This window comes from Diadema setosum, chromosome 7 (genome assembly GCF_964275005.1).
Source record: "Diadema setosum chromosome 7, eeDiaSeto1, whole genome shotgun sequence".
Taxonomy (NCBI): Eukaryota; Metazoa; Echinodermata; class Echinoidea; order Diadematoida; family Diadematidae; genus Diadema; species Diadema setosum.
In genome coordinates, this window is record NC_092691.1 from 34,768,998 (window position 1) to 34,793,984 (window position 24,987).

Below are 24,987 nucleotides of genomic sequence, written 5' to 3' on the forward strand. Positions count from 1 at the left end.
CACCCAAATCTTTCATCTCCCTCTCTCTCTCTCTCTCTCTCTCTCTCTCTATATATATATATATATATATATATATATATATATATATATATATATATATATATATATATATATATATATATATATATATCATATACATATATAATATGTGTGTGTGTAGGCCTATATATCACGTATAATAGACCTATCACAGGGGCGGCGCAGCCGTGGGGGCCGTGGGGGCTCGGGCCCCCACACTTTTTGTGCACCATACAAAGGAATACATAAGGTGTCATCACTTTGGGCCCCCACACTTTTTTCAACCCGGAAGTACGTAAGAGGCACTACAATGGGAGGGGAGAGAATGAGCTGAGGACTTGACCCGGAAGTGGACGGGTAGAGATGAGCTGAGGACCTTTTTTTTTTTGCTTGGCTCATGAAACCCGGAAGTGGGCCCCCACACTTTTGAAAACAGTGCGCCGGCCCTGTATCATGTTATTGTATAAAGATGGTGGCTTCTGTAAAGAGTACGTATTGACATGATAACATTTCACTCGCAAAAAAAAAATGGTAATGATTTCGAAATAAATGATGGGTTTTACGTTTTTTTAACAGACGAACATTATTAAGGCGGAAATATTCAAAATTTTGGTAATGCCGTGACGAAAAGAGTTACTGAGGGTTTTGTTTTTCAACTTTCTCTTATTAGATAATAGACAAGTTCATACTCTAGTCAAATACAGTCAAACTTGTCTATAACGGCCAGCCAAGGGAGACCCAAAGCGTGGCCGTTACAGGCAGGTTATCCAATATTTTGTGTGTATCGCGACATGCACATTACATGACTTGTACTTTGTGATGCAACTGGCCTACACATTTATGCATCAGATGAGATAACTCGAACATTTTTTAAATCACTTGTCCCAATGGTAAACAGTACCTTTAAGACGAGTGACCGCTATACACAGGGTCTTCAACACGGCTTTTCTCTTTTCTCCCAGTCTAGTGGATTTTTTCAGTGGCAGCGTACAGCAGGTGGCCGGTATAGACAGGTGGCCGCTGAGACAGGTTTGACTGTTTAGTGGATGGAGAGAGAGAGAGAGAGAAAGAGTTAAAGGGAAGATAAACCCCAATAACAATGTGGATTGAGTGAAAGCAGCAACATTAGTAGAACACATCAGTGAAAGTTTGAAGAAAATCGGACAATCGATGCAAAAGTTATGAATTTTTAAAGTTTTGGTGTTGGAACCGCTGGATGAGGAGACTACTAGAGGTTATGACGTATGAGTGGACTACAATATCAAGAAAATATAAAGAAAATACTACAAAAATCCATTTTTCATGAAAATTACAAATTCCATCAACTTGATATTGACATTCGTTAAGGGTAGCAATTATTCCCCCTGCTTTCTGAAAGCGGTTGGTCCACTGCTCTTTCATAATTCTAGAAAAGTGAATTTTTGTTGAATATCCTTTATATTTTCTTTGTATTGTTGTCCACTCATACGTCATATCCTCTAGTAGTCTCCTCATCCAGCGGTTCCAACACCAAAACTTTAAAAATTCATAACTTTTGCATCGATTGTCCGATTTTTCTCAAACTTTCACTGATGTGTTCTACTAATGTTGCTGCTTTCACTCAATCCACATTGCTCTTTGGGTTTACCTTCCCTTTAATCAAGTCGCAGCATTGTGATCGTCAAAGAAGAGTTGCGACGGAATATGATCATGGGGGAAAAAAGTAGCTGCAAAAGTTGTCTTTCATCTGGGAATAAGAATCGGATGCCGGATGCCGTCAATGACGACATTTCTACTAGAATGCGTCTCTTAAAAGACGTACACTGACCTGGACCCGTGTATTTTCTTCGTAAAAACTAAAATATTGATAACACACAATTACGACAACTAACGCACGCAGTCGTATACTTGAAGCATGAAAGATGTTTAAGTTGATAATTAGTGTTCTGATTAAAGGCTCCTCAGTCATTAATGTTTTGTCGCGATAAGCAGTCTCCGAAATGCCATCAGAAAATGTTGATATTTTCAGGATCATTAAAGCACAAGTTCGAAATAGTGCAAGTGATTGGATGAAATTATTGTTGTGCGGTTGCTTAGTAACCCGACGAGTTGTCTTCTCCCCCTTCTATTTCAAATACTGTAATCTTATTAATCCGTGTTTCATATTCCACTTCTTACGTTTAGCAATATACCGCACAAAATTATGTGTCAAACGTTGCCAAAATAGTAAGGAAAGTTATTTTCATATAATGTCAGGATAACAACGTAAGTGCATGCCTTATCGAAATTATAGAGACGTATATGAGAGGAGCGAGAAACGTGGCCAGCCACGCACATAGCTGCAAAATCAAATAATCTAATTGAGTCTTTCTCATATCTGATTAATCCCGCTCACACGTTACCTGCACTGCCTTCCTAACCCTTTTAAGTATGATAGATCACTGGTACAGAACTTGAAAGATTAGTCCCACAGCAATGGAGGCAATTAATTACGCTACATCCTGCTGAAAAAAAAAAGAGTCACAGCCAAATGATTGATAAAAGGCAAGATATTTAATAGTTATAAAGACAGCTTTCCTAGTGCTATATACGCGTGCAACATCTGTTGATACAATTTTCGTACATTACGTATTGTTCACTTTCATCATTTATTACGGTTCAATGTTACAATGTGCAATAGCTATTTATTTCTATATACTCGCTGCTGAATAGGGTATGTCAAAAATGAAAGATTTATCTAAATTAAATTGAACTGATCGTTGATTTAAGAGAAACACGGAGAAACAACTAATCATAGGTTTCTATCCCTCCCCCCCCCCCCCCACACACACACACATTTTATAGTCATGTTGTGCAGTACTAATGTAATTTTAGAACGGCTTTAATTGAAGTCGAGTATTATAGTTGATAATTTAAACGAGGAGAAATACGACAATGCTCCGATATAGCTTACGTTTGGAACTTAACACCAACATCTACCCACATATACATGCACACTTATGCACATACACATACATAATATGATAAGCAAAACGAAAAATATAAAATTCTTTAAGGCAAAACTCTGCTCTTTGAGGATGATTATTTTTCTTGTCATTCTGGCTGAACCTGGACAATTCATAATGGAGAATGAAATGAGCGTATCCTACAGGAAGGCGTGACACATTGACTAGTTACACGCATCATTGCTAATTTGAAAGAGAGCGCATCGAACGTTGCTCGCAAGAGCCAAGTACCTGGGCATCTTCTGAAAAATGACTCATTTGCTCTTTTCAACGCGCCCCCGAAGAGACAAGCTTTTCGCGCGTTAACCGCCTCATTGACCAATGAGAAGGCGGTACTCATCATTTATCACCGTGGAAGTATTTGATTTTGGTGTTCAGTTCGATAAGGTCCACGGTTCGATGTTTAATCTGTATAGCATTTGCTACGAGGTCAACTCAGGATCAACCGTATGATCATTAGAAACCATCCCTCCCCAACCCTCTACAAATCCGACAATGACAGCCTTTTACAACATTCATTGGTTCACACATTGTAAATCGGTGATATTGACTTTGATTGACAATGAAAATAGGGGGCAGTGCTTTTCTTTCGTACTGCCCGTCTGCCTGAGGTTCTTTCTTTCTTTCTTTTTATCTGTCATACCAGTAAGGAGCCATTTTCATTTCCTAAATGAGGCGTATTTTGGTATTTTTTTTTCTTTGCACTTCGTTTGAATTGGCAATTACATTGGGACTCTAAAAGGAGAAGCTTTAAGAGGGCAAGTCAGGACTGTCTCTCTTGTCTTGGCGACGATTCTTGAAGCTGTGGAAATTTTCAGAGAATATAATCACGATTCTTGTGCGGAGAACAATACCCATCTGTGCATGGTGTTATGTCAATGTACATATATATATATATATATATATATATATATATATATATTTTTTTTTTTTTTTTTTTTTTTTTGAGGCGTAATAGCGTAAGAACCTTTGGCTCAGAAAGCGATAAAAAGGTAGAACCGAACTATTGTTGGCCCATTACTTGCTAATGTTGGAGGTGGTGATGGATAGTTGACTGATGGTTAATGGTGTAAGGAATTTTCTTTTAGTTCTTATTCGTATCAAGTGTCGTTACCACTGAGATTGGATAAAAGTCACCCAGTGTCCTTCTCAGTTCATCATTCTTATATCTTTTTACTGAATGAGAATAATCAGTATCTGCACCATGGATGGAACACTGAGTCGTCAGTTAGTTTGTCAATTTGAATGTCTGTTATTTCTAATCGTACAAGTATTTTTAAAGAAACGGTGCCGACAAGCCAGTAGAGAATGCAATATTCGCCATGGGGCTTCAATGACGCGTGAGTTTAAATGCGTGAAATAACAATTATCATTGCCCACCCAACATATTCAGTGAGACAACTGTGGAATAATGTCAGGAAATATAGAGAAATGCTATTCAGATTCAATTCTCTGCAATAGGATTATCGTTTTCTCTTTTTTTTTTTCTGACTGTGCAAATACTAACCGTTCGCGTACATTTTTTTTCACACTCTCTATCCACATGAAATGTCTCATACTATACAAAGTGTAACGCTTGGATAGGTTCGAAGTCAGCAGTGTAAACATTCACACTGAAGTCGATTTACTTCCCGAGTTACGACTCAAAATTCCCTAAGCGTAGCCATTAAGGAAGGAAAAAAAAAAAGAGAGACAAAAATCACCTTGAAATAATTCACCCGTTTCATAGTTGACCTCACAAGGACAACGGAAATCGTACACATTAACGCAGCTGTGCACATTCTTTGGACAAGTGGGAGAAGAAAAAAAATAAGTCACTCAAACAAACGGAATACGGGGATATATCCAGATACTGCAACATGGTGGAGGCAGCTATGAAGTCAAAATGGCGTAGAAGATTGTCACTTTGTTCTGAACTTGTTCTATAAGTTGTCGAAATACTCTTCCATCATTGACATTTCATGCGCGGAAGGGGACAATGAGCCTTGATATCGGAATCAACATTTCCTATGTCAACATTCCACCGGCACCATTTAAACAAGGTAAATGAGCGGTGTGTTTCCCCTTCAATTATGTGCGTAGCGAGACAGTGTCTGCAAGGGATTTAAAGGTTCACCACGGGTTTGTGATCGAATGGCATCGAATTTGCATATTTACTTGATCGTATGGAGAGAAAAAAAAATACAAGGTAGAGCATATTAAATTTACGTGGATTCAATCATTTGTTGTTTTTAATCTTTCTTTTGGGTGTGATATAATTTCATTTCATTTCAATTTGTTGTGATATTTCTCAATGAAAAATACATCAGATGTTATAAAATAGATGATGCATGTGTATCATATCGATAATTATGTACTGTACTATGATTGTTATTTCATTAAACAATAAAATACAAGTTAAAACTTTTAGAGCCTTTTTTTTTTTTTGGCGTGTGACTGTGTTTTGTGGGCGTATCTCTAACTTCTCTTTCAGCATTATCATAAAGAAAGCAACATTTGCCGTTTATGAGCTTATTTTCTGCCTGCTTATATTGGCGTCACAAAACTACAAGACTTTCATAATGACTATGCTTGCTTCCAATCGGATGTGTATTTTAAAAACAAACAAACAAACAAACAAACAAACACACATTATCAGTGCCATAACTCAATCGAACTAACTGTACTTTGATTTGGGAAATGAATTTCTTCAAGGGGCGTAGAAACTGATATCAAACGTTTCTTCTGGATTATTCAAGGACGATTCTAATGTATTGATAGTCTTTATAGAACACCATACGTCGCAATATTACATATTCTCAATTAATTTGAAGAAGTGGTATTTAGGTGTATAGGTAGATAATGTGTACAGCGAACGGATAAATGAATGATTGTTCTCTTTTATTTCTTGTCACATATAAGACAATCCCCGTGTAGGATAAGATTCTCCGCTCATAAGGGGTTTGTTCTTTATACTATATACTCCTCCAAAAAGAGAACAACCTTATGTGTTATCGAATCAGCCTGTAAAATCATATAGGACTTCTGTCTTGTGGCTCAAAATATTAAAGATCAGAGAGATGTCTTACGAGGCACACAGCGAAATACGTGCCCCAGAAAAAAAGAAAGTACTTCTGATATGTCTTAATATGCCTACCCCCTGGTACTCAGCATACTCGAAATCTGTTAACCAAATATTTTGTAGGCCTATACTGTTAGAAAGAAGACCTTATATTTTAGTAACTGGATTCTCAACAAAACGGAGTTTAGAGTAATCGAAATTCCTCACTTAATGAGTGTACACACGGGGTGCGTTCAGGTTCTGGTAAACAGAAATCGTCCCTGTTATCAGCAAACAGGCGCGTTCTGTAAGTTGACGTTTCGCACGTTTGCGTTTCACCGGAAGCCGCTGTAAATATATTCAATGTTCAAACCTCATGAACAGTCTTATTGTCAATACTGGCATTTGCAAAAGGGGAAATGCGGTTCGATGACACCGATTTTTAAAATGGTATAAATCCAATTTCCCTTGAATAATAAATCCCATCTATGTAGATCTACCTTTTTTTACGCTCACCTCTAATCGCCTCCAGCTTGGAGAAGTGACGCTCTTAGCAGGGAGGTGTATTCAATGCTCTTAGTAATTCAGGAATGGGAACTCGCTATATATTAAGGTAATAGGTTTTACATACAAAGCAGTGAAGGAAGAGGAGGGGTTGGGGGAGAGAGTGGTCATTGACAAGGCAGAGTAGGCCGAGGAGGAGGAGGAGATGAGCGGAGGAAGAGGAGGAGAAGAAGAGTGGAGCGGAGGAGGAGGAGGAGAAGGAGTGGAGAGGAGGAAGAGGAAGAGGGGAGGAGGAAGACGAGGACTAGGAGGAGGAGGAGGAGTGGGGCGGAGGAAGAGTAGGAGGAGGAGGAGAAAGAGTATAGACAGGGGGATGGGGAGGAGGAGGAAGATGAGGGGAGGAGGAGGAGGAGGAAGAGGAGGGGGAGGAGGAGGAGTGAAGAAGAGGAAAAGGAGGAGGAAGAGGAGGAGGAGGTGGAGGAGGAGGTGGAGGAGTGGAGAGGAGGAAGAAGAGGAGGAGGGGGAGGAAGAGGAGGAGGGGGAGGAGGAGAGGAGGAGTTGGGCGGAGGAGGAGGAGGGAGGGGAAGGAGGAGGAGTGAAGAGGAGGAAGAGGAAGAAGAGGAAGAGGAGAGGAGGAAGAGGAGGGGGAGGAGGAAGAGGAGGAGAGGAGCAGAAGAAGAGGAGCAGGAAGTGAACTCATGAAGATGAGGAGGAAAAGGAGGAGGGAGGAAGAGGAGGAGGAGAAGGAGGAGGAGGAGGAGGAGGAGGAGTGGAGCAGAGGGAGAGGAGGAGGAAGATGAAGAGGAGGAGGACGAGGAGGAGGAATGGAGAGGTGGAAGAGAAGGAGTGGAAAGGAGAAGGAAGAAGAAGAGGAGTGGAGGAAGATGAGGAGGAGGAGGAAGAGGTGAACTCATGAAGGAAGAGGAGGAGGATAAGGAGAAGGAAAGATGGGAAGGAAGAGGAGAAGGAGGGCATGGTGGCGGCGGTTTTGGAGATAGTTGTGTTTTGGGAGAAAAGCAAAGAAAAGAAAGCTGCTTTAAGTTAAATTTTATAGGGATGCCATTAATACCTGGTACGTTCAGACTTCATTGTGATAATGACTGCTGTCTTAGCACAGACAAGTTGAATGAGCCTGTTGGAAGAAACGTTCAATTTCACGTAGTTCTGCAGTCATAATCGGTGGAGGTATCAGAGAAGTTTATGGTATCTTTGGAGATAATATATGGCTGTCACCAACAAGAAAGGACATTCCGTTCTCATGCCAAGAAAGATGCCATCCATCAGAACATTATTGATTACATTCTTGTCACAAATAACAGATAACAACTTTTTTATGTTTTCTACTACGTGATCTGTTTATGGCAGTTGGTATCTTGACAGGAATGTATCTTTGAGCATGAAAATACAATGCATTGTGATATTTCATGTTGCATATTCAGCCGGGTAGATATTGCAAACTGGACCAAAATAAATCCTATACCACTCTGAGCTCTATCAATGGCATGGGGTATGGAATTGCACCTGACAGAAAGGAAGAAAGTGATTTGTCACAAAGAAATTCTGGAGAGTAAATAAGTAGTGTGTATAAAATGGCTTGGAGTCATGGCATTTGTCTTATCAGTTTTGTTGTTTGTTTGTTTCTTGATGATGATAATGTACTAATCACACTGGGGGCGAAGTTTGACTTTTTTTTTTCTTTTCCAGCTGATGATCTTAAACGTCAGTCCATTTCGTTGTTTGAAGTTAAGAATCTCTTAATCTCTGGGTTGATTATGAACGATATCTTTTCAGTTTTTGTTTGCGAATCGTCGCCTTTGGGAGTTCATTTACGGATGCGATCAAAGACGAAGTCTACAGTCATATAAATATACGTGTAGATGTAAAATATGAGTTCGCAGTTTTACACACGCACTAATACACGTGCAGATTGTTGGCACACCGTTTCACTTCGATAAACAAATTGTTTCCCCTACAATTAAAAGAGCGAGAGCAAACATTCGGATTAATTTCCTCAGTCTGTATTAACAATGCGTATCCGTGTCTTGCAGTTTCAGCCTTGTTGTTCCCGTCAGCGGGTAAACGGCATGGATTTTAACAATCATGTCTTTGCAAGGTTAGCTGTTCAATTAGTGAAAGTGATTCACCTCGCTTTCTCTTTACAGGCGTCAACAGAAGGACTTTGGAAGTGTGTTTACTTCGTGCGACTGTTTTAAAGGTTCAGTACGTTGCAAAACGCAAAATATTATAGATACTGTACAACGAATATAGAAGTGTCGACTGAAGGCCTGATAGGTGATTTACAGGTGGAATCGAAGCTATTTTCATCAATATTTGCAGTGCTGGTTGAAGGAGCGTAACTTAACATTATTGTACACTCCACTGGTAGGGTTAAGCCCCTTGAAAATCTGTGTGATTTTCGGGGAAGTGAACGGGTAACGTTCATTTATGAATACATCTGTACTTTAGTTAGCGGAAGTTTTCAAGGAATAGTTTTACTTGTTCCGTTTCTAATCAATATTACGAGAATGTTGTGGCGTAAGTGCATTAACTATAATGACATTAACCTGAAGAAGAGCCATTTCTATCGAGATTAAGGTTACAACTTTTTAAGATAAGGGGGAAAGTGTCAACCTTTCTTGATATCTAATTGAGCTGTCAGACAACATCCGGATGCCTTCAATGAGAAAATATTGAATCATTCTTCAAACTTTGTGCTGTGGTTTTCAATGCGAGCAACAGACGCCACTTGATAAATAAAATTTGGCTCAGTCCTGAAGCTGATGCCATACTTGGTGTTTATGTTGTGATGCACTCATAACCCGCCCCATAAAAACAAGATGGAATAAACAAATGAATAAATCAATTTAAAAATTAAATAAAATCAACTAAAGTATCCGGTGAAAAGGGGGGACCTGGGACATTTTAGCTAGGTCATTATTGTTGATTACGATTTCCAGGCATACAGTGACGGCTTTCCCTTTCCAACCAATATAGCTAGGAATCGATACAAAACCAAATACCGTAGTCTAACTATAGTATACATCACGAATCCTCTCTAACTTCGTGCAAGTGTATTCGTTGACACCCTTGTCAGATACTCGTATTGAAACAAGTCTTCTGAAACCCCTTCTGCTAAAGATATCATAATCTTAAGAGTGTTTTATGAATCCATTTGTCTTTTGTGAGGGAGAGGATGACAATCACACAGGCTCTGTTCCTTATTAATTTCTCGTGAGGATTATAACGATTAGCGTCTTTTACTTAGAGGTATACGAGTGTAAATACACTTTTCTGTCAACCTTGCAAAGTATACATCGTTTCTCTTCTTTTTACTCACTTTATTTCTGTGAATTGTGTATTACCTTTAATGATGCAAATTATACTAAACGTATTTCTGATGAATGGTAAACACAATATTGTGATGTGTGCAATGTATGCTTTGTGTTATTTTGTACACTTTTGTCGGATGGAAATATGAGAAAGCTATCATTGAATTTAATATTTCCGGCGAAGTCCTACCGGAAGAAAAAGCACAAAAATTGATTTACATAGAACATATAAGTCATAATTGCGATTTTCGAGGAAGTTGGCCTGTGTTCCATTCTACGTACGCGGTTCAATGCCTGGTAAAATTTGCAAAGAGAGATGATCGGAATACACGCTCTTCCCCAGAGTAACAAAAGGAGAACAGGACATTTTGTATAAAAATCCAAAGTCTTCTTCTCCGTATCCCTTGACAGTGTTCCCAACAGAATAGATGTATCTCCCAAACCAGCCCACCACCACCACCATTTTTTTTTCTTCAGTTCAGTTCATTCTATTTCTGCAACTTTTTCATGGTGCAAAAGTCAAAAGTGAATACAATTAGTGGTCATAAAGAACAAAATACATAACGTAAATGCGTGATAGATAAACGAAGTGCATAATGTAGTACCAAGGAGCTAGGCTCGCCTAGTGCCTCCTTGGTAGTACAGGCAGGCTCGCCTGGTACCTCCTTGGTAGTACAGTCAAACTCAAAGGCATACATGAAAGTATCACCACATGTACATATGTCAATGGTTCTTTTTATTTTCTAAGCAACTTTTGAAGATTAACACATCGTTACTTTTCATCACAATTACTGTACTGTCTCTTGTAATCAAGTAACATCGGTAAATAAAACCTTTCGCAGAGGCTGTTACAGAAGCAAAAATGCTTGAGATAACCGCCCTGCATGACTTATGAAAATACATTTGTGTCAGGTTAATCTATGGATAAAAATGTCTAGAAGTGGTGGCGGCGGAACGAGCTTCAACCTGACAAACAGACGGCAAAACTTTTGAAGTAAGTGCATGGTCGTATGAGTTCTTGATTTAATGATTCCCTTGCTTCCTGCGCAAAAACACCGAGGAAGGATGGCCAAAACATTCTGGAGTTGACTGTACTTCATAAACAGCGCCGCTGAGGTTGAGAAAAAGAGAGAAAGGAGCGAACGATAGAGGGAGAGAGAGAGAGCCACTGAAAGTCCCCGATATTCTTTGGGATTACTAATATTTTGTATCCCTGTTTGAGAAGTTGAGATGAGTTATGTCGCGTAGCTATTCGTCTATATAATTTTCGGATTTTTCTGATTCGCGTTCGGGTATACGGCTCCACATCAGTCTCAGAAAACGGCGTCAAGGGTTAGAGCGAATAATACCATGATTTGTTTTTTTAAAATTGGAGCAAATCACTTCTAAGTCTGGGATTATTCCTCGCATTAAAGAGTATCATTTTATTCAGCGTTGCTCAAGCTCTACGGTACGTTTCCGAACCTTTCAGACCTACATTATAACATCACTGGTTTCGTTCCGCTTTCGCACAACATTCTACCGTTACCCTCTTCATCACCAGGCAGATAGGATTAAGTGTCTCTTCCACCTGCCTCCTGCTCCCACAGTGTCCAATGTGCGGTTACCATGGTTACGTTTCAGTGTACCCCTTTTCACCTGTTGCTTCTGTTCCACTCCACAGACACACAAAGATGGCTCGTTGCTCGGAAGGGACAGTGCTTTTTGCAGCGACTCTATTCTATCTCGTCATTGTAACGTCATCACAACAAAATTCTGCGGCATTCAGAAGACTCAGGGTGAGTACTATAGATACATCGAATCGAAAGTTAGTCCCCTCTGAATGTGGATGATGTGACCATCACCGCGTACCTTGGATTACAAATCCGTGCGTGGGCTTGAACATTTGGATGGCGACAGAATGATTTTTCATTTTCAATCGTTATGCTTAATATATGTTCCCCTGAAACTTTAAAGGAAGCATTTTTGTGCTGTTCTTTGTCTTTTTTTTTGGGGGGGGGGATAGCTTGGGATTTTTATGTGTGGATTGGTTGTTTTCCAATGTTACTACAGTTTTATATAGTTATCGCTATTGTTTGTTGCTGTTTTTTTTTTCATTTCCATTTATCATTCCTTTTTTCATTATCTAAAGAAGAAAATACAAGAGTTCTTTTGAAGCTCCAAACAGGTTTGTGTAAACTGAATCATAGAACTATTGCAGCTCCACGACTGAATGATGCTCACCAAACGGTAGAATTCCAAACTTTTGTCAAATATTACGAGTAACGCGTCTGTAGTGTTTGCCTCGCAGCATTTTTCAAGTTCATCTCGCACGTTCATAGTATTCGTGGTCACTGCCAGCTACGACTGAGTTGTGAGTTGTGTCGAGGTGGTCTCGGGGACCAGCTCGATCACTATAGCTCGTCTCTGTTGGCGTAGACCGTGAAATACGCTGATCTCGACTGGAAAGACAATAGATCGTCGTCTGCCTCCATTCCACTGAAAACTTAACACAAAACCGAACCTATTTCATTCATCCAGGGAGGTGGGCAAGTTCTCCCTGATTCAAACACTGATGGTTATGTTATCGTTATAATCGTAATCTTATCTACCTAGAATTACACCGCTCTCCCAGATAACCCTGTCATTACTATTACACTGACATTACCAGATGTTTATTTATTCACCAAAAGGTATACAAAACATCTTGTAACCGGATGAACGCACGTGGCAAAATTCATTTTGTTATTATCAAAATCTATAAAGACCCAGGTTACCCTCATCAGAGTTAACACTGCTCTCCTAGATAACCCTGTCATTATCATTACCCCAAGATTGCCAGATGCTCAGTTATACACCAAGAGGGGTAAAACATCTTGTCCCTTGATGAACGCGCCGGGAAAGATTCGAACCCCAAACTTTTTCTTTTACAAATCCAGAGGCTGCACGCGCGATAAATGAGAATACAAGTTCATAGTTCTATAAACGCCACCACTGACATGCAATGCCATATACACTTTTGGCTCGCGGTGACTTCCAAGCGTACTGACCCTTCATCAACGATTGCCTCTCTTTTGTTCTAGGCCGGCCATGAAGTCCTTCCAAGCATCTTTCTGATTTCCTCACGAAGATTACTTCATTACTGCAAGTATTGTTTAAGGAGGAACATGAGCTTATAGCTATTAGCTCTAATTGGCAGTTCCCGTGTTACCACCTTGCGGAAAGTTATATTTGTATATTAATTATAAATCATTAATAGTGCAACTTATAGTGACCTCATTTCCAATTTATTGCAGAACGCAGTTCGTAGGGGTTAATGTAATTCAGTGCAGCGTTTTGTTATTCCGTTTCAAAGTTGGTCGACTACTCTATGTTCATGAGAAGGCGGAATCATAGGTGGAACGCACGAGAAGTGTTGTTTTGTAATCGACGATTGATTTCCTAATTCATTTCCTCTCTTCTTTGCTCCCACTCCTTCATTTCATGGCTCAACAATAGAGAAGAACCTTCTCGGTTGTTTTTGCTCTGCAATGATGTGAACACCACATCGACATGACGCCTTTAACAACAGAACATGGCGAGGCACATTCACAAACATTCGCTGGAAAACTCACGTTAATAACACATCAGTGCCGATGGGGAGAGTTTGCTGAAAGGATAAACATGAACTCAAAAGGGGGTAACTCCTGGGTCACATCGAGATTTTCCCTGTCAGACATGTTAATATGAGCATGTGGCTGCAAAAAGGATTCTCGTGTTTTCGTTTATGGCGAACACGCTCCGAGCAGACATGCTTCAAATCGGCTTTCTTTATTTTGGGTCGATATTCTGTATAAAGGACAAGCGATCTATGTTTAAAAAAAAATGACAAAGGACAGATTTGCGAAGGACGAAGCAGAATTTTGTCGGCTATAGCCTCGCTAGATCTTTTAGCAAATAGCTGGAAACAAGATTACCTATTTCTTTTCCCACTTTCATAAAGCCATCCTGAAGGCATTCCCCTTTGTCGTCCGAAATTCCTGATGAAAACTGGCACAATGGCTTGCAGGCTATAATTAAGAATTACGAGTTCATAAGAATACTTATTCCGTTTCTATCTTTCCGTCTTTCTTCTGGAGCATAGATGTATCACGTTACATAAAACGAAAAGAAAGAAAAACGAGAGGAAACGTGACCGAAAGTTGACAGCGCTGATTAAGCAAGCTTTGTTATCTCAACTGTTTAGTGTTTAGAGCGACTTTACTTTGAATGAGCCGTTTTTTGTCAAACAAGTGTCAAGAACTTTTGTATTAAAAAAACTTTATGATATATACATAACTGACTTCTAACGTGTTACGAGTGAGATATACTCTCTCTCTGACAGCAATGCTTTCCATCTGAATATATTAAAGAAAATTCTGACTGCATCAGTTTCGGGGCAAATTGATAAGCTTGCCTTTATGTGCAGAAGCTGAAACGTGTATTGGTTTTGTTTTGTTTGGTTGCAATCCTATGTAAAACCTGACCTCTCTACTTAAGGTAAAGTCTAAATGACAAGCTACGCTGTTCTACTTTGGGTTTCTTATGGTGACCAAAGCAGTGATGATAAAAGTGTATTAAACGTGGTAGAAATAGTTATACAGAGCAAACCGAAAGATCCTCCGTTTCTCAATGAACCGTTGAGAAAGCATTAACGGGATACCATTAAATTTGTAGATGAGGTTACAGACAGGGAAAAGTAAAGACAATGCTACCCATCACGAAGAAAACTATTGCATCAACTGAATGTTTTATCGATTGTAAGCAGATGTGCAGAAGGTACCCTGTAAAATGCCCCCCCCCCCCTCCATTTAGGATGCAATATTATACATATAGGCCTAATACATCAGCATGTACGTGGTCCGGTGGCCCAGGTCACCGCCACCAAATATTGATGTCGGCTTACAGATTTCCAAAAGGCTCATCTTCCGGTGACGCGATCAGGCACTTAAGATTCAGAATGGATTTTTATGTTTCCTTTTATTTCGGGCCTTTGCGTGGTTATCTCTTTCGGGTCACCAAAATTTCAACCTCAAAGATTTTAGTGCAACGGTCCACCAGAGGAAGAAAACAGTTCGTGTCAAGCCCTGCATATTAATTTGTATGTATACAGAGAGGAGGAAAATAACAGGGGAGAGGATAAGAGGAGAAAGAGAAGATTGTTCTAACTTTGAGAAATTAGCTACGCAATCGATACTCTTATTGCAGGTTAGGAGTAAGATTCTTCCTTTAACTAATGGGATCCTATAGAATTGGAAATGGAACGCGGAACCATGCAGCGGAAACTGGAGGTGACAGAAATTTGATGTTTCTAATAAGCCTTGCTTCGAAGTTATTTTGTTAACAAGTAAAGTCGTCTCTGATAGCTGGAAGAAGGAAGTACGCTGTTTAGTCTACACTCACAAAAGATGTGATGTGTTGCAGGTGGCTGGTCACGTGATTTTTTTCGCTTCCTTGTGTCTTGTTCCGTGAGGACTTCCTTTCAGATGTCAGTAATTCCGATTGTAAACTTCAATCGTACGACATGCCGTCATACAGTGAGTAGTAAGTGTTTCCTGAACCAGCGAGGGTGACAACTATGAGAAGGAGTGTGCACTGAGGGATGGTGGGGTGTCCTCGAAAAAGAATAGTATATAGCAAACATGCAAAAGTAAATTTGCAAATTGATACACGGTAAACGTGAGTCAGGTTTTCGGCATCTGTTTACTGTACAGCCTCCCAGCATTACAGGATTTTTTTTTTCCCCTCAATTCCTAATTCTCTATTTATGCCAGTAATATTTCCTTAGTACATTTCTTTATTCATCACGTGTGATATAATTCCAGCTTATTTCGAATGTATTGCAATATTTCAAAAGAAAATTTCTCCCGTTTCTCACCAAATTATGCATGATGACATGACGCATCACAATAGCATGTTGTATATGTCAATTCTGAGCTCAAAGAGAGGAGGAAATATTAATTGTTCTCGTTTCTCCAGCCTCGTCCTTTTTCCTCTTTTGGAGGCAACCTCCAAATGGCTCATAAGATTCACAAAGTCTCATTCATCAGCTAAATGGTCCATGATAGCCATGAAAATCAGTGTGATACGTTTACCCTCATGCAAATTGTTTCATTATCTATAATCGTTACGCTCATTTATTGTACGTTCTCCCTTCCCTCCATTCCCATGATGCATTGCGAAATAATAGCTTCACCTTTCTACATCTGCATCGTATCATAAAAACAAACAATGCCTCTTGTCGTATACCTGAAGAAATTTTATCGACTCGGAATTAGGCACGCACTCTTCCAATAACACGCGTGTACACCGGTCTGGCCCTCAAAAAACAACTCCTCGTACCTTCGAGGTGTCTGTACTTTTTAGCCACATACAGGACCTAGCCGTGGGTGATCAAATTGGATGTGAAACTATTCGCAGGTTAACTGTCCCTTCTTATCCTCGTCACCGAAGGCAAAAAAAAAAGTCCTCGTCATTTTACGACGCCATAAGATACCTGATTTCTCGGCTACAGGCTTCTTGAAACACTGTGCATCTATAAATACATGGGTTATTACAAGTTCTTCAGGGCGCGTGCTAAACAAATGCCAGGTATACAAGAGGTCTTTGCCACTGGTAACATATGCATGTTGCAATATCTTATGAATTTAATAAATTCCCCTGCTCCGTACACGACGCTCCTGTCCAGCTACATCAACTCTACGCTCATCAAATAGACCCTGACCTCGGCCGTAATGTAATCGCCTGTTTACGAGTGCGCCCCGGGCAATATTTACGAGTAAACAACAAACATCTGCCAGGCAGTCCCAAAATCAGAAATCAGCCGAATGATTATCGTCTGCTGGCTAAATATGGCGCTATCGATAGTGAAACCGATCCTTGGTATTTAGTGAATGATATTAATGTTCGGGAGGGGGGGGGGGGGATCCTCCTTTTTTTTGGGGGGGGGGGGAGAGGAGGCTTAAGAATTTACTTTTTAAGCATTTTTGTAAGGATATTTAGTGACGTGTTATTTGATTTATTTGCGGCGCATTGCATTATTTTGAACCCTTTGTGCACAACAGAAAAATCCGGTATTACAATACCTGTTGCAGTGTAGGATCACAAAAATTACTGCTGTGGAGGAACAGCGAAGTAATCGTGGTTATGCTTCAACCGAGGTCAATGTTATTTTTATTACATATTTATCTATTCATTTTCAAGTATTTATCGCTGTTATTGAGACTATTATAATCACCTGAAAACTAGTCCAACTCAGCTGCTAAAGGAAAAGAACCAATGATTATTTTATTCAAAATCCTGTGTCATAGTTCTCACATCATGCTCAGAACCACTGCAGTCATTTGAGGGAATGAGAAACCACATCCAACTCCTTTACAATATCGGCTATCAAATTCTTCTCGGAGCTCCGATTTGGACCTACGTTGGTATGAAAAGATTTAGCTGTATTTCTGTGACTGCTCTTTTTAACGTAGCATTGCCCTTTCTGCCCCAATACTCGATGCTTTCCGCAGCTGTCTGTAAACCCGTGATAACCAAGACAAACGACATAGCAATATCTTTTTGATTTAATACAATTTTCAGATGCCAGTTTTGATGTGCAGTGCGACTCGTCGTGGCCATGGGGTAGCTCCATGCATGTTGTGGCGCAACTCGGTTCGTTTTGCACCACCCCTTGCTCGTGTTTTCAATTTCTCCAATTTGCGTCTATCCCTTCGAGCAACACTCAAAGGGAAAACATCCGAAGGTGTACACTACACGGGAAGGTTAAAGCTAACGAAATTGCGACTTTTATCAAAAGCTGCATACACGTGAAGTAGTTCATGACCCCTTTAAGCAGATTTTACTAATTAGCTCGTTACGCATGGGGATAAGTGATGAAGCAAATATCTTTCACATTACCTCCAGTCGTTGAGGATGCCAGTTCATAGAGCATATATGTAAAGAATCTTTGTTTGATGCGTTAACTTCTGAGATTTGAAACAAAGAGCGAATAAAAAAAAAGGAAATGTTCTCTCCCATTTTTATCCCCCGCCAAGCTGTCAGTCTTGAATACGACGCGCGGTGTGTAAACCTAAGCCGCAGGGCCTTTACATCAAGGGTAAAACGGTCACGAAAACGTGTTTCTGGGACAGTTGTCTGAAATTAACATTTGTTCTGTCTCGTTGATGACACATATCCAGATCTTCAACGTACAAAATAATACCTAACAAAATAACCAAACTTTCATCAAACAATGTCAAAGGTAATATAAAGAGGAAAAAAAATGAAGAAAATGGACATGAGCATATTCGTAATATTTAGGGCAGTTAGTTCACACATTTTTGTTTTGTGTTATCCTCGCCCGAAGACTTTATTGTCTTTGAACCTCTACGCTAACCGACACCACGTATATTTTTCTTCACTGGCTAAAGGGTATTGAATAACGCGGAATTTTCAAAAATTTCCAGAATTCGGTACATGTACTGGAAAGGAAAAAAGAGCTTGCCATCTCGTCTCTCACCCTAAGAAAAAAGATCTCTAACATCTCTATTCATAATTTTTACAGATTATTGGAAGTATTGAAAGAGGATTGCCTACTTTATTTCATTTTTTATACCCAATAACTGTCGCTTGCACTAATTTCCTGAAGGCATTCAGAGCTAATAAGGGGAAAATTCGGAGTGTTTGAAATGCAAATTCAGACGGATTTCATTCCTTCACGCTCGGGCTGCTGTGCAAGCAAATAATGTTTGTCTTAACTTACACTACATTTCTACTCCGAAATGCCATCTGAAGACAAAGTTTTCCTTGGAACAGGAGAATTTTAAATGTTGTTACTGCTGGTGTACGTTGATTGGTATAAAGTATTCAATCGCATGAATGATATTGATAATGGTAACAATGATAATTATAACGTATAATAAGATAATAGTAATAACTTAAATGATTTATGCATTCACATTTCAGATACAACATGAAAAAATTAACAAATGCAAATTTAGACCATTGCAGTAATGATGAATGGGACATGCGATTTAGTTGCAGACAACTGTGAACAAAATTTAGTTTAAAGTGGGGAGTAGAAGTTGTAAATACAGCGAACATGCTATTCGACGTAGTATAGATACAATTTGTAAGTGCACAGGCTTGAAGTAGCATGAACAGGGGAGGAAAACAATTCAGATTGTCTATGACATCCTACAGGACTTTCCCCACATTTCAAATAAGACATTTATGCCGTCCTATATGTCATCAGCGCCCAGTTTATAACACTTCGTAACACATACGTAGACACCTGTTCGTCGTTAAGGCGAAGCGAGCGGTGTGGCGTTACTCCTCAGGAGACTCCAGGCATATTCAATAACGATGTGCTTGTGATATTCGGTGAGGGCGCAACTTGCGAAATTACCCCGTGAGCGGTTCATATTTCTAAAGATGGGCGAAGGCGCAATGATGTATCGGTTGACATGTATGTATGCAAGGAGGTACTCCTATTTGGTTTGACGTTTAATACCATCATAATCTGTGCAAGTTTCGTTTTGATTAACCTCAAACCGTGCTTGATTTGGGGTTTTTCAGTTGGGTTGCCTGATTTGTCAGTTGGCTGTAATGATGATGCAAAGAGTGTTAGCAGGACCCCCTCTCTGAGAACTGAAATATTTCGTTATCAAAAGTAAAGGGAAATGACCAGTGTGTATACCTTTGACTAATCAATGAATGTTTTAACAATAGATGTTAGCTGTCAAACTACCGACAATGATTATTGTTGTTACGACTTTTTACGACACTGATATATGGTAATGAAACAAAAGAGCAAGAGATTCCTGGAGTGGTTTATATTACTGGTTTCTGTAAATGGTCAAGCCCTTTTGCTTTGTTTTTTTTTTTCGAATTATGTGCATACAAAATAAAGCAATAAAAGAATTAACAGTCCAGTGCCACAGTCAGTGATATTCATTAATGAAATGAATTAGTAGATACTATCAAATACAGTCCTTTCATTATGTTTTACTGGTTTGTAAAGTGAAGTTACTGCTACAACCATTCCCGACATCAATTGTGACTTACATGCATGTTATTCCGCACTTATGTGCAACCGTATGGTGTAACAGCTCGAAATTCGCTGAAATCTGCAGAGACCAAACACTCGTCAGAATTCAAAATATGAGATAACAGATTGATATGCAGACGATAATGGCCATATAGGATGACGGGAAAGATATATATGTATTCGTCATTATGGTATTCGCCTCTCCGTATCACATTTTTTTTTTTGTCTAAGATTTGTGGCGTCATATAAAAAAACAGCACATTTTTTATGAAGATCCCACAGGACACTTGATGTAAACCCAAATCCGCAGAAAGTGGGAACATGTGTTTACAAGGCACCCCACAATGCAGGCTTGCTTGGCCAGTGCTCAAGATGTGAAGCAAGGAATATGAAAACAGAAAGGGTGACTTCAAGGCAGTTAAGAGTTCAGTCTGCAAAGATCCTGTGGTATTATCAGGTCATGCTGTTTGTTAACTTGTGCGTGTGTATGTGTGTGTGCGTGTGCGAGTGTGTATGTGTTTGTGTGTGTGTGTATTTGTGTGTGTGTGTGTGTTTACATAAAAAGCAATCACTTTAATAGCTGCACTGCATGATACTATAGTAAACTGCATCAATCTAAATTGGCTGAACTCTGGAGGGTTGTCATGCGATGGGAATACGCCCCTCCCGACACTTTCCGCGTGGTTGTGGACACCGCCCACTAATGTCTTTCCTGTCATAGCGTCATGGAATTCCCAGTGGTCAAATAATGTAATTTCTTCTTTCCATAGTATGTATGCTGGTGAAGAAGAAGAAGAAGAAGAAGAAGAAGAAGAAGAAGAAGAAGAAGAAGAAGAAGAAGATGATGATGATGATGATGATGATGATGAAAAAGAAGGAGGAGGAGGAGTAAACGAAAAATAAGAAGGAAAAGAAGCAGAAAAGAAGAAGAAGAAGGAGGAGGAGGAGGAGAAGAAGAAGAAGAAGAAGAAGAAGAAGAAGGAGAAGAAGAAGAAGAAGAGGAAGAAAACTAATAATAGTGATCATGTCATACAATCATGGAACAGGGCTGTACAATCACACTCGGTTCAGAATAAAGTGGTACATGTTGTATAATAGTTGTCTTGCTGCTGTATTTGCGGCGGCAAAGTTGAAGAAACAGTGACTACCCTCCTTCCCCGGGGCTCCGTTATTATCCTCTCCTTTTCCAGCCAGGGTCTAGAGGTGACAACAGAAATTTTCTACAATTGATAGCTCCTCCACAGAAATCTTGTAGGAAGAAAGGTTCCGACAAATGCTTCAGAATCTAATTCCTTCCGTTCCCCACCCCCGCCCCCCCCCCCTCCCCTCCCCATCCTTCTCCTGAGTTATTGGTATTACAGTCTTAAGGGAAAAGACCGGAATGTTTTATTGCATTTTTTAATACACAGAGAGAAAAAAAAAGTAAGCATCCAGGCACCAAATCATTCATTGGCAATATTGGTGCTTAGTGTAGTCCCACGCGTGCAGATTTGCGTCTAGTGTTACTGGTATTGATAAAGCGCGGTGTGATTCATCGCTGACAGACGATGTCGTTTGGCTGTCGTTTGTTCGGTCGGTCCAGGGCGAGCTGCGGGGGCGAGGTGGCGTTCAGTGACTGCTTGCAGAGAGGGGCGAGCTCCGGGGAAGGGGACAGAGATTCAAACCCAATAACTTGAAAATGCGCCAACAGAATTGATGTTCATTGCTATGACAATAAAATGTGTGCATTGATGTTCCTCCATCAGAGAAAAAAAAAAGAAAGAAAAGAAGAACGGAGCCACAGCAATGCGAGTTGCTTGAGCTGAAGCAAGCTCAATAAACAACTGCAAAATATAGGCCATATACTCAGTCTTAATTTCTATAAGAAGGCGAACAGAAGCGAAAACAACACAGAGTTATGATCCGACAACTCGTATTGCTATGACCCTTGATGGCGTTTCCAGGGAATCAACTTTGGACGAAAATGATAGCAACAATATCTGAGAGTGTCTGTTTTCACTCGTAAGAGGTTAATCAAAAAGTTTTCGCCTCTTTTGTTACTTGAGTCAATTCCTGGTCTATCTTAAGCGCCCACAGCAATATCAGCGATCTGCAGTCCCGGTCGGAGATTGACATTCGGATGGTAGAAATCCTCCGCGTGAAGAAAAAGAAAAAAAATGATAAAAAGAAACTGCCTGCCCCTTTGAGTGGGGATAACTTTTCATGCACTGGCTTGGTACTTACGCTTGGCGACATAACTTTGTGATTTTACACCCCGGGCAGAAGACCAGATTGCCATTACTCTGTCACTCCTTGACGCCCGTCAAGGTCGCGGATGAAATTCGAGATTGAATTTCATGAAGAGTCAGTCATCTTGATGCAGAGCCAATTATCTATTTCTGATACTTCTCTCGTGTTTTTCTTTCCCGTACCGACTGTCGTATGTAGCTAAGCTCCCTCTACGTTCAAAGACAGCATAGTACTTTCCGTTGTGACGTTGGACAAAATTGAGTCCATATAAGGTATCTACCATTCTTTGTAGACATTCGTTCTAGAAGTTTGCTGGAGTGGATTATGACGAATTAAGGCAGTCTCTACCTCCAGAGCATGTGGAACTTGTAATAATTCTACCGATATTGATGTGATACAACTACCCAGTTTAACTCTACCAAAACGCTAATTCATAACGAGAGCTAGTACACATCGTTAGCAGTGGACCGCGTCAGTGCTGTGTATTGAAAGAGCGCCCTCTTTTGCCTGCGTCGCTCTCAGGCGGGCAAACTTTCAGCCAATCACGAGCGTTCAATTATTTATTGTGGGTCCCGTCGCACCGGTAATACATTGACGCTGTTAGTCTGTTTCCGCACATCGGAACTTAATAATGTCAACTTCCTATCTATATCAGAGAGGCTAAATGTCACGTTTACCAGTTGGTGACGTTGGGCTACTAGTCGACTATACCCATCTATGGAAAATTGATGGCAACTTGTAGTTAATTCCTTGATTTCCTTGAGAGGGGTTTGGTATAATTATACGCAGAGAGTTTATAAACAGAGAAGCAAAAAAGCCAATAATGCAATGGTACCAATCTATTCTAGTCTACTTTAAAGTGACCGCAATAATTATTATCTTGTTTGGATCTACAATCCGTGCATTTTGTAGTTTTTTTCCCCTTCTCTCCTGCCACTTTCTTTGTTTTTTCCTTCGTCTTTCCTTCTGTTTTCATTCTTCCCCCGCTTCTTCTTCCTCTTCTTCTGCTCCTTTTTCTTCATCCTCTTCTTTTTGTTCTTCCTCTTACTAGTTTTGACTCTCTCTCTCTCTCATCTTTTTTTTTCATAAAATACACCTTTTTTCTTTCCCCTCTCTCTCTCTCTATTTCTAGCTCTCTTTTCCTCGCTTCCGCAGTCGATATGCACTGATATGCCTGATTTTGTTTAATATGATGTAAGCCGGCCAAATTCTGTGCTGAAGTCATAATTTTCTGGCATACAGGCATATAGGCATACCCCTCCCCAATCCTAACCACCTTATGTAATATTATTATGGAATATTATGTAAAATTATGTAATATTATGTAATATTATGTAATATGCATGATTTTGTATGTTTTGCTTTTGTTTGTTTGTTTGCTTTTTTGGGGGGTTGGTTTCCTATACTATGTATAAAATGTTGTATTTTTTAATTGTATGTATTTTTTACTTCACGGACTCACGGAAGAACAGCCATTGGCTGAAGTGAGTGACCCGTGGTGAAATGAAATAAACTCAAACTCAAACTCAAACTCAAACTCAAACTCAAACTCAAACTCAAACTCAAACCTTCCACACACTTGCTTTTACTTCGTCTTTTCTTTCACTTTTTTTCAGTTCTGTATCGAAATCGCTTTTTTTCAAATCAAATTCCTAAAGATCTTCGCAAATCACTGGTGGACGCCGGTTTGGATGTAAGAAAATAATTGATTAAATAATGAATGAAATCTTGCCCAAATTGTATGGTCTCAGTAATTACTGGGCCTTGACAGTGCGCCGACCAAAATGACGTCACGTTAATCTATACAATGTCGATGCAAGCATCGTCTCTCCAGCAACCCTCATCCCCCCCCCCCTCTCTCTCTGTCTCTCAATGTCCATTCTTTTCCTCTCTCTTATCTCAGTTTCATCAAAGACGAGATGATAATGACAGCGCAAGCCATTCGTTGAATTGGATCACTGGCTCTGCTCAGGAAATAGATTGAGAAAGAATGAACATGACATTTCGCCAAGTCTCGAGAACATCTCAAAAACACTTTTCCATCATCACCGCCATTTTGCTCCACATTAAAGTCGAGATGATTTAAGTGGATGATGCATCTTCAACTTCTGGCAATATGACAGAGCGAGTGTCTGAATCACTAGGCAGAAGCTACTTTTTTGTTTTTGTTTTAAAGAATTAGAGTTAGAAGCAGAAGGCGATCTGCATTGGCTAATTGGATGAAAGCAATGATGGTATGATTCAATGTTCATGTCCCTCAAGTGCGGCTGACAGACAGACTACGGAGATTCAAATTAGGATCAAGGTCTCTCGTTTAACAACATTTCTCTCACAATAATCTCTGTCTGGTATTTTCCATTTCACTCTTTTCCCGCGTATTCCCCTCTGAAAAGCAGACGTCATAGACTAAAACGAAACAAATCAAGAGAATAAAATCCTGAGGTCCCTTGTTCATTAAGCATGCATATTTCATTTCTTCTGAGATAACTTCGCCATTTTCTTTCTTGTTTCATTATGTTTTCAAGATTGGTAGTTCAAATCTTAAAGATGTGTGCTATTGACATGGATTCGTGCCTTGTATATTTCTTGTCTAATTCTCTTTTCATCTGTTTTGTCCTTTTTTTTTCAGAAACGAGGGATAGCAAATGGTGACTACATGGTGTCGCATTGGGGTGTTTGGGGACCGTGGTCTACCTGCTCAAGAACGTGTGGGGGCGGTGTTGCTGAACAGAGCCGACATTGTCTTAGAAGGCGGATGGGATCGATGTAAGTCTTCCCGACTTTATTAAATAGTGTGAAAGCTCCGTCCGTGGTGATATTTACGTGGCTATCTATTTGAGTTTATTCTGTTCG

General features: G+C 39.9%; 1 protein-coding gene across 1 annotated transcript in view; it reads left to right on the forward strand.

Annotated features, from left to right (window-relative positions):
• The window catches only part of LOC140231303 (thrombospondin type-1 domain-containing protein 4-like), a 246,080-nt gene that overhangs the window by 37,132 nt on the left and 183,961 nt on the right, over nucleotides 1-24,987 (forward strand). The window contains exons 2-3 of the mRNA XM_072311455.1: nucleotides 11,539-11,653; nucleotides 24,764-24,900. Of these exons, the coding sequence (XP_072167556.1) occupies nucleotides 11,549-11,653; nucleotides 24,764-24,900 (242 nt within the window). The 5' untranslated portion in view covers nucleotides 11,539-11,548. The remainder of the gene's footprint in view (nucleotides 1-11,538; nucleotides 11,654-24,763; nucleotides 24,901-24,987) is intronic.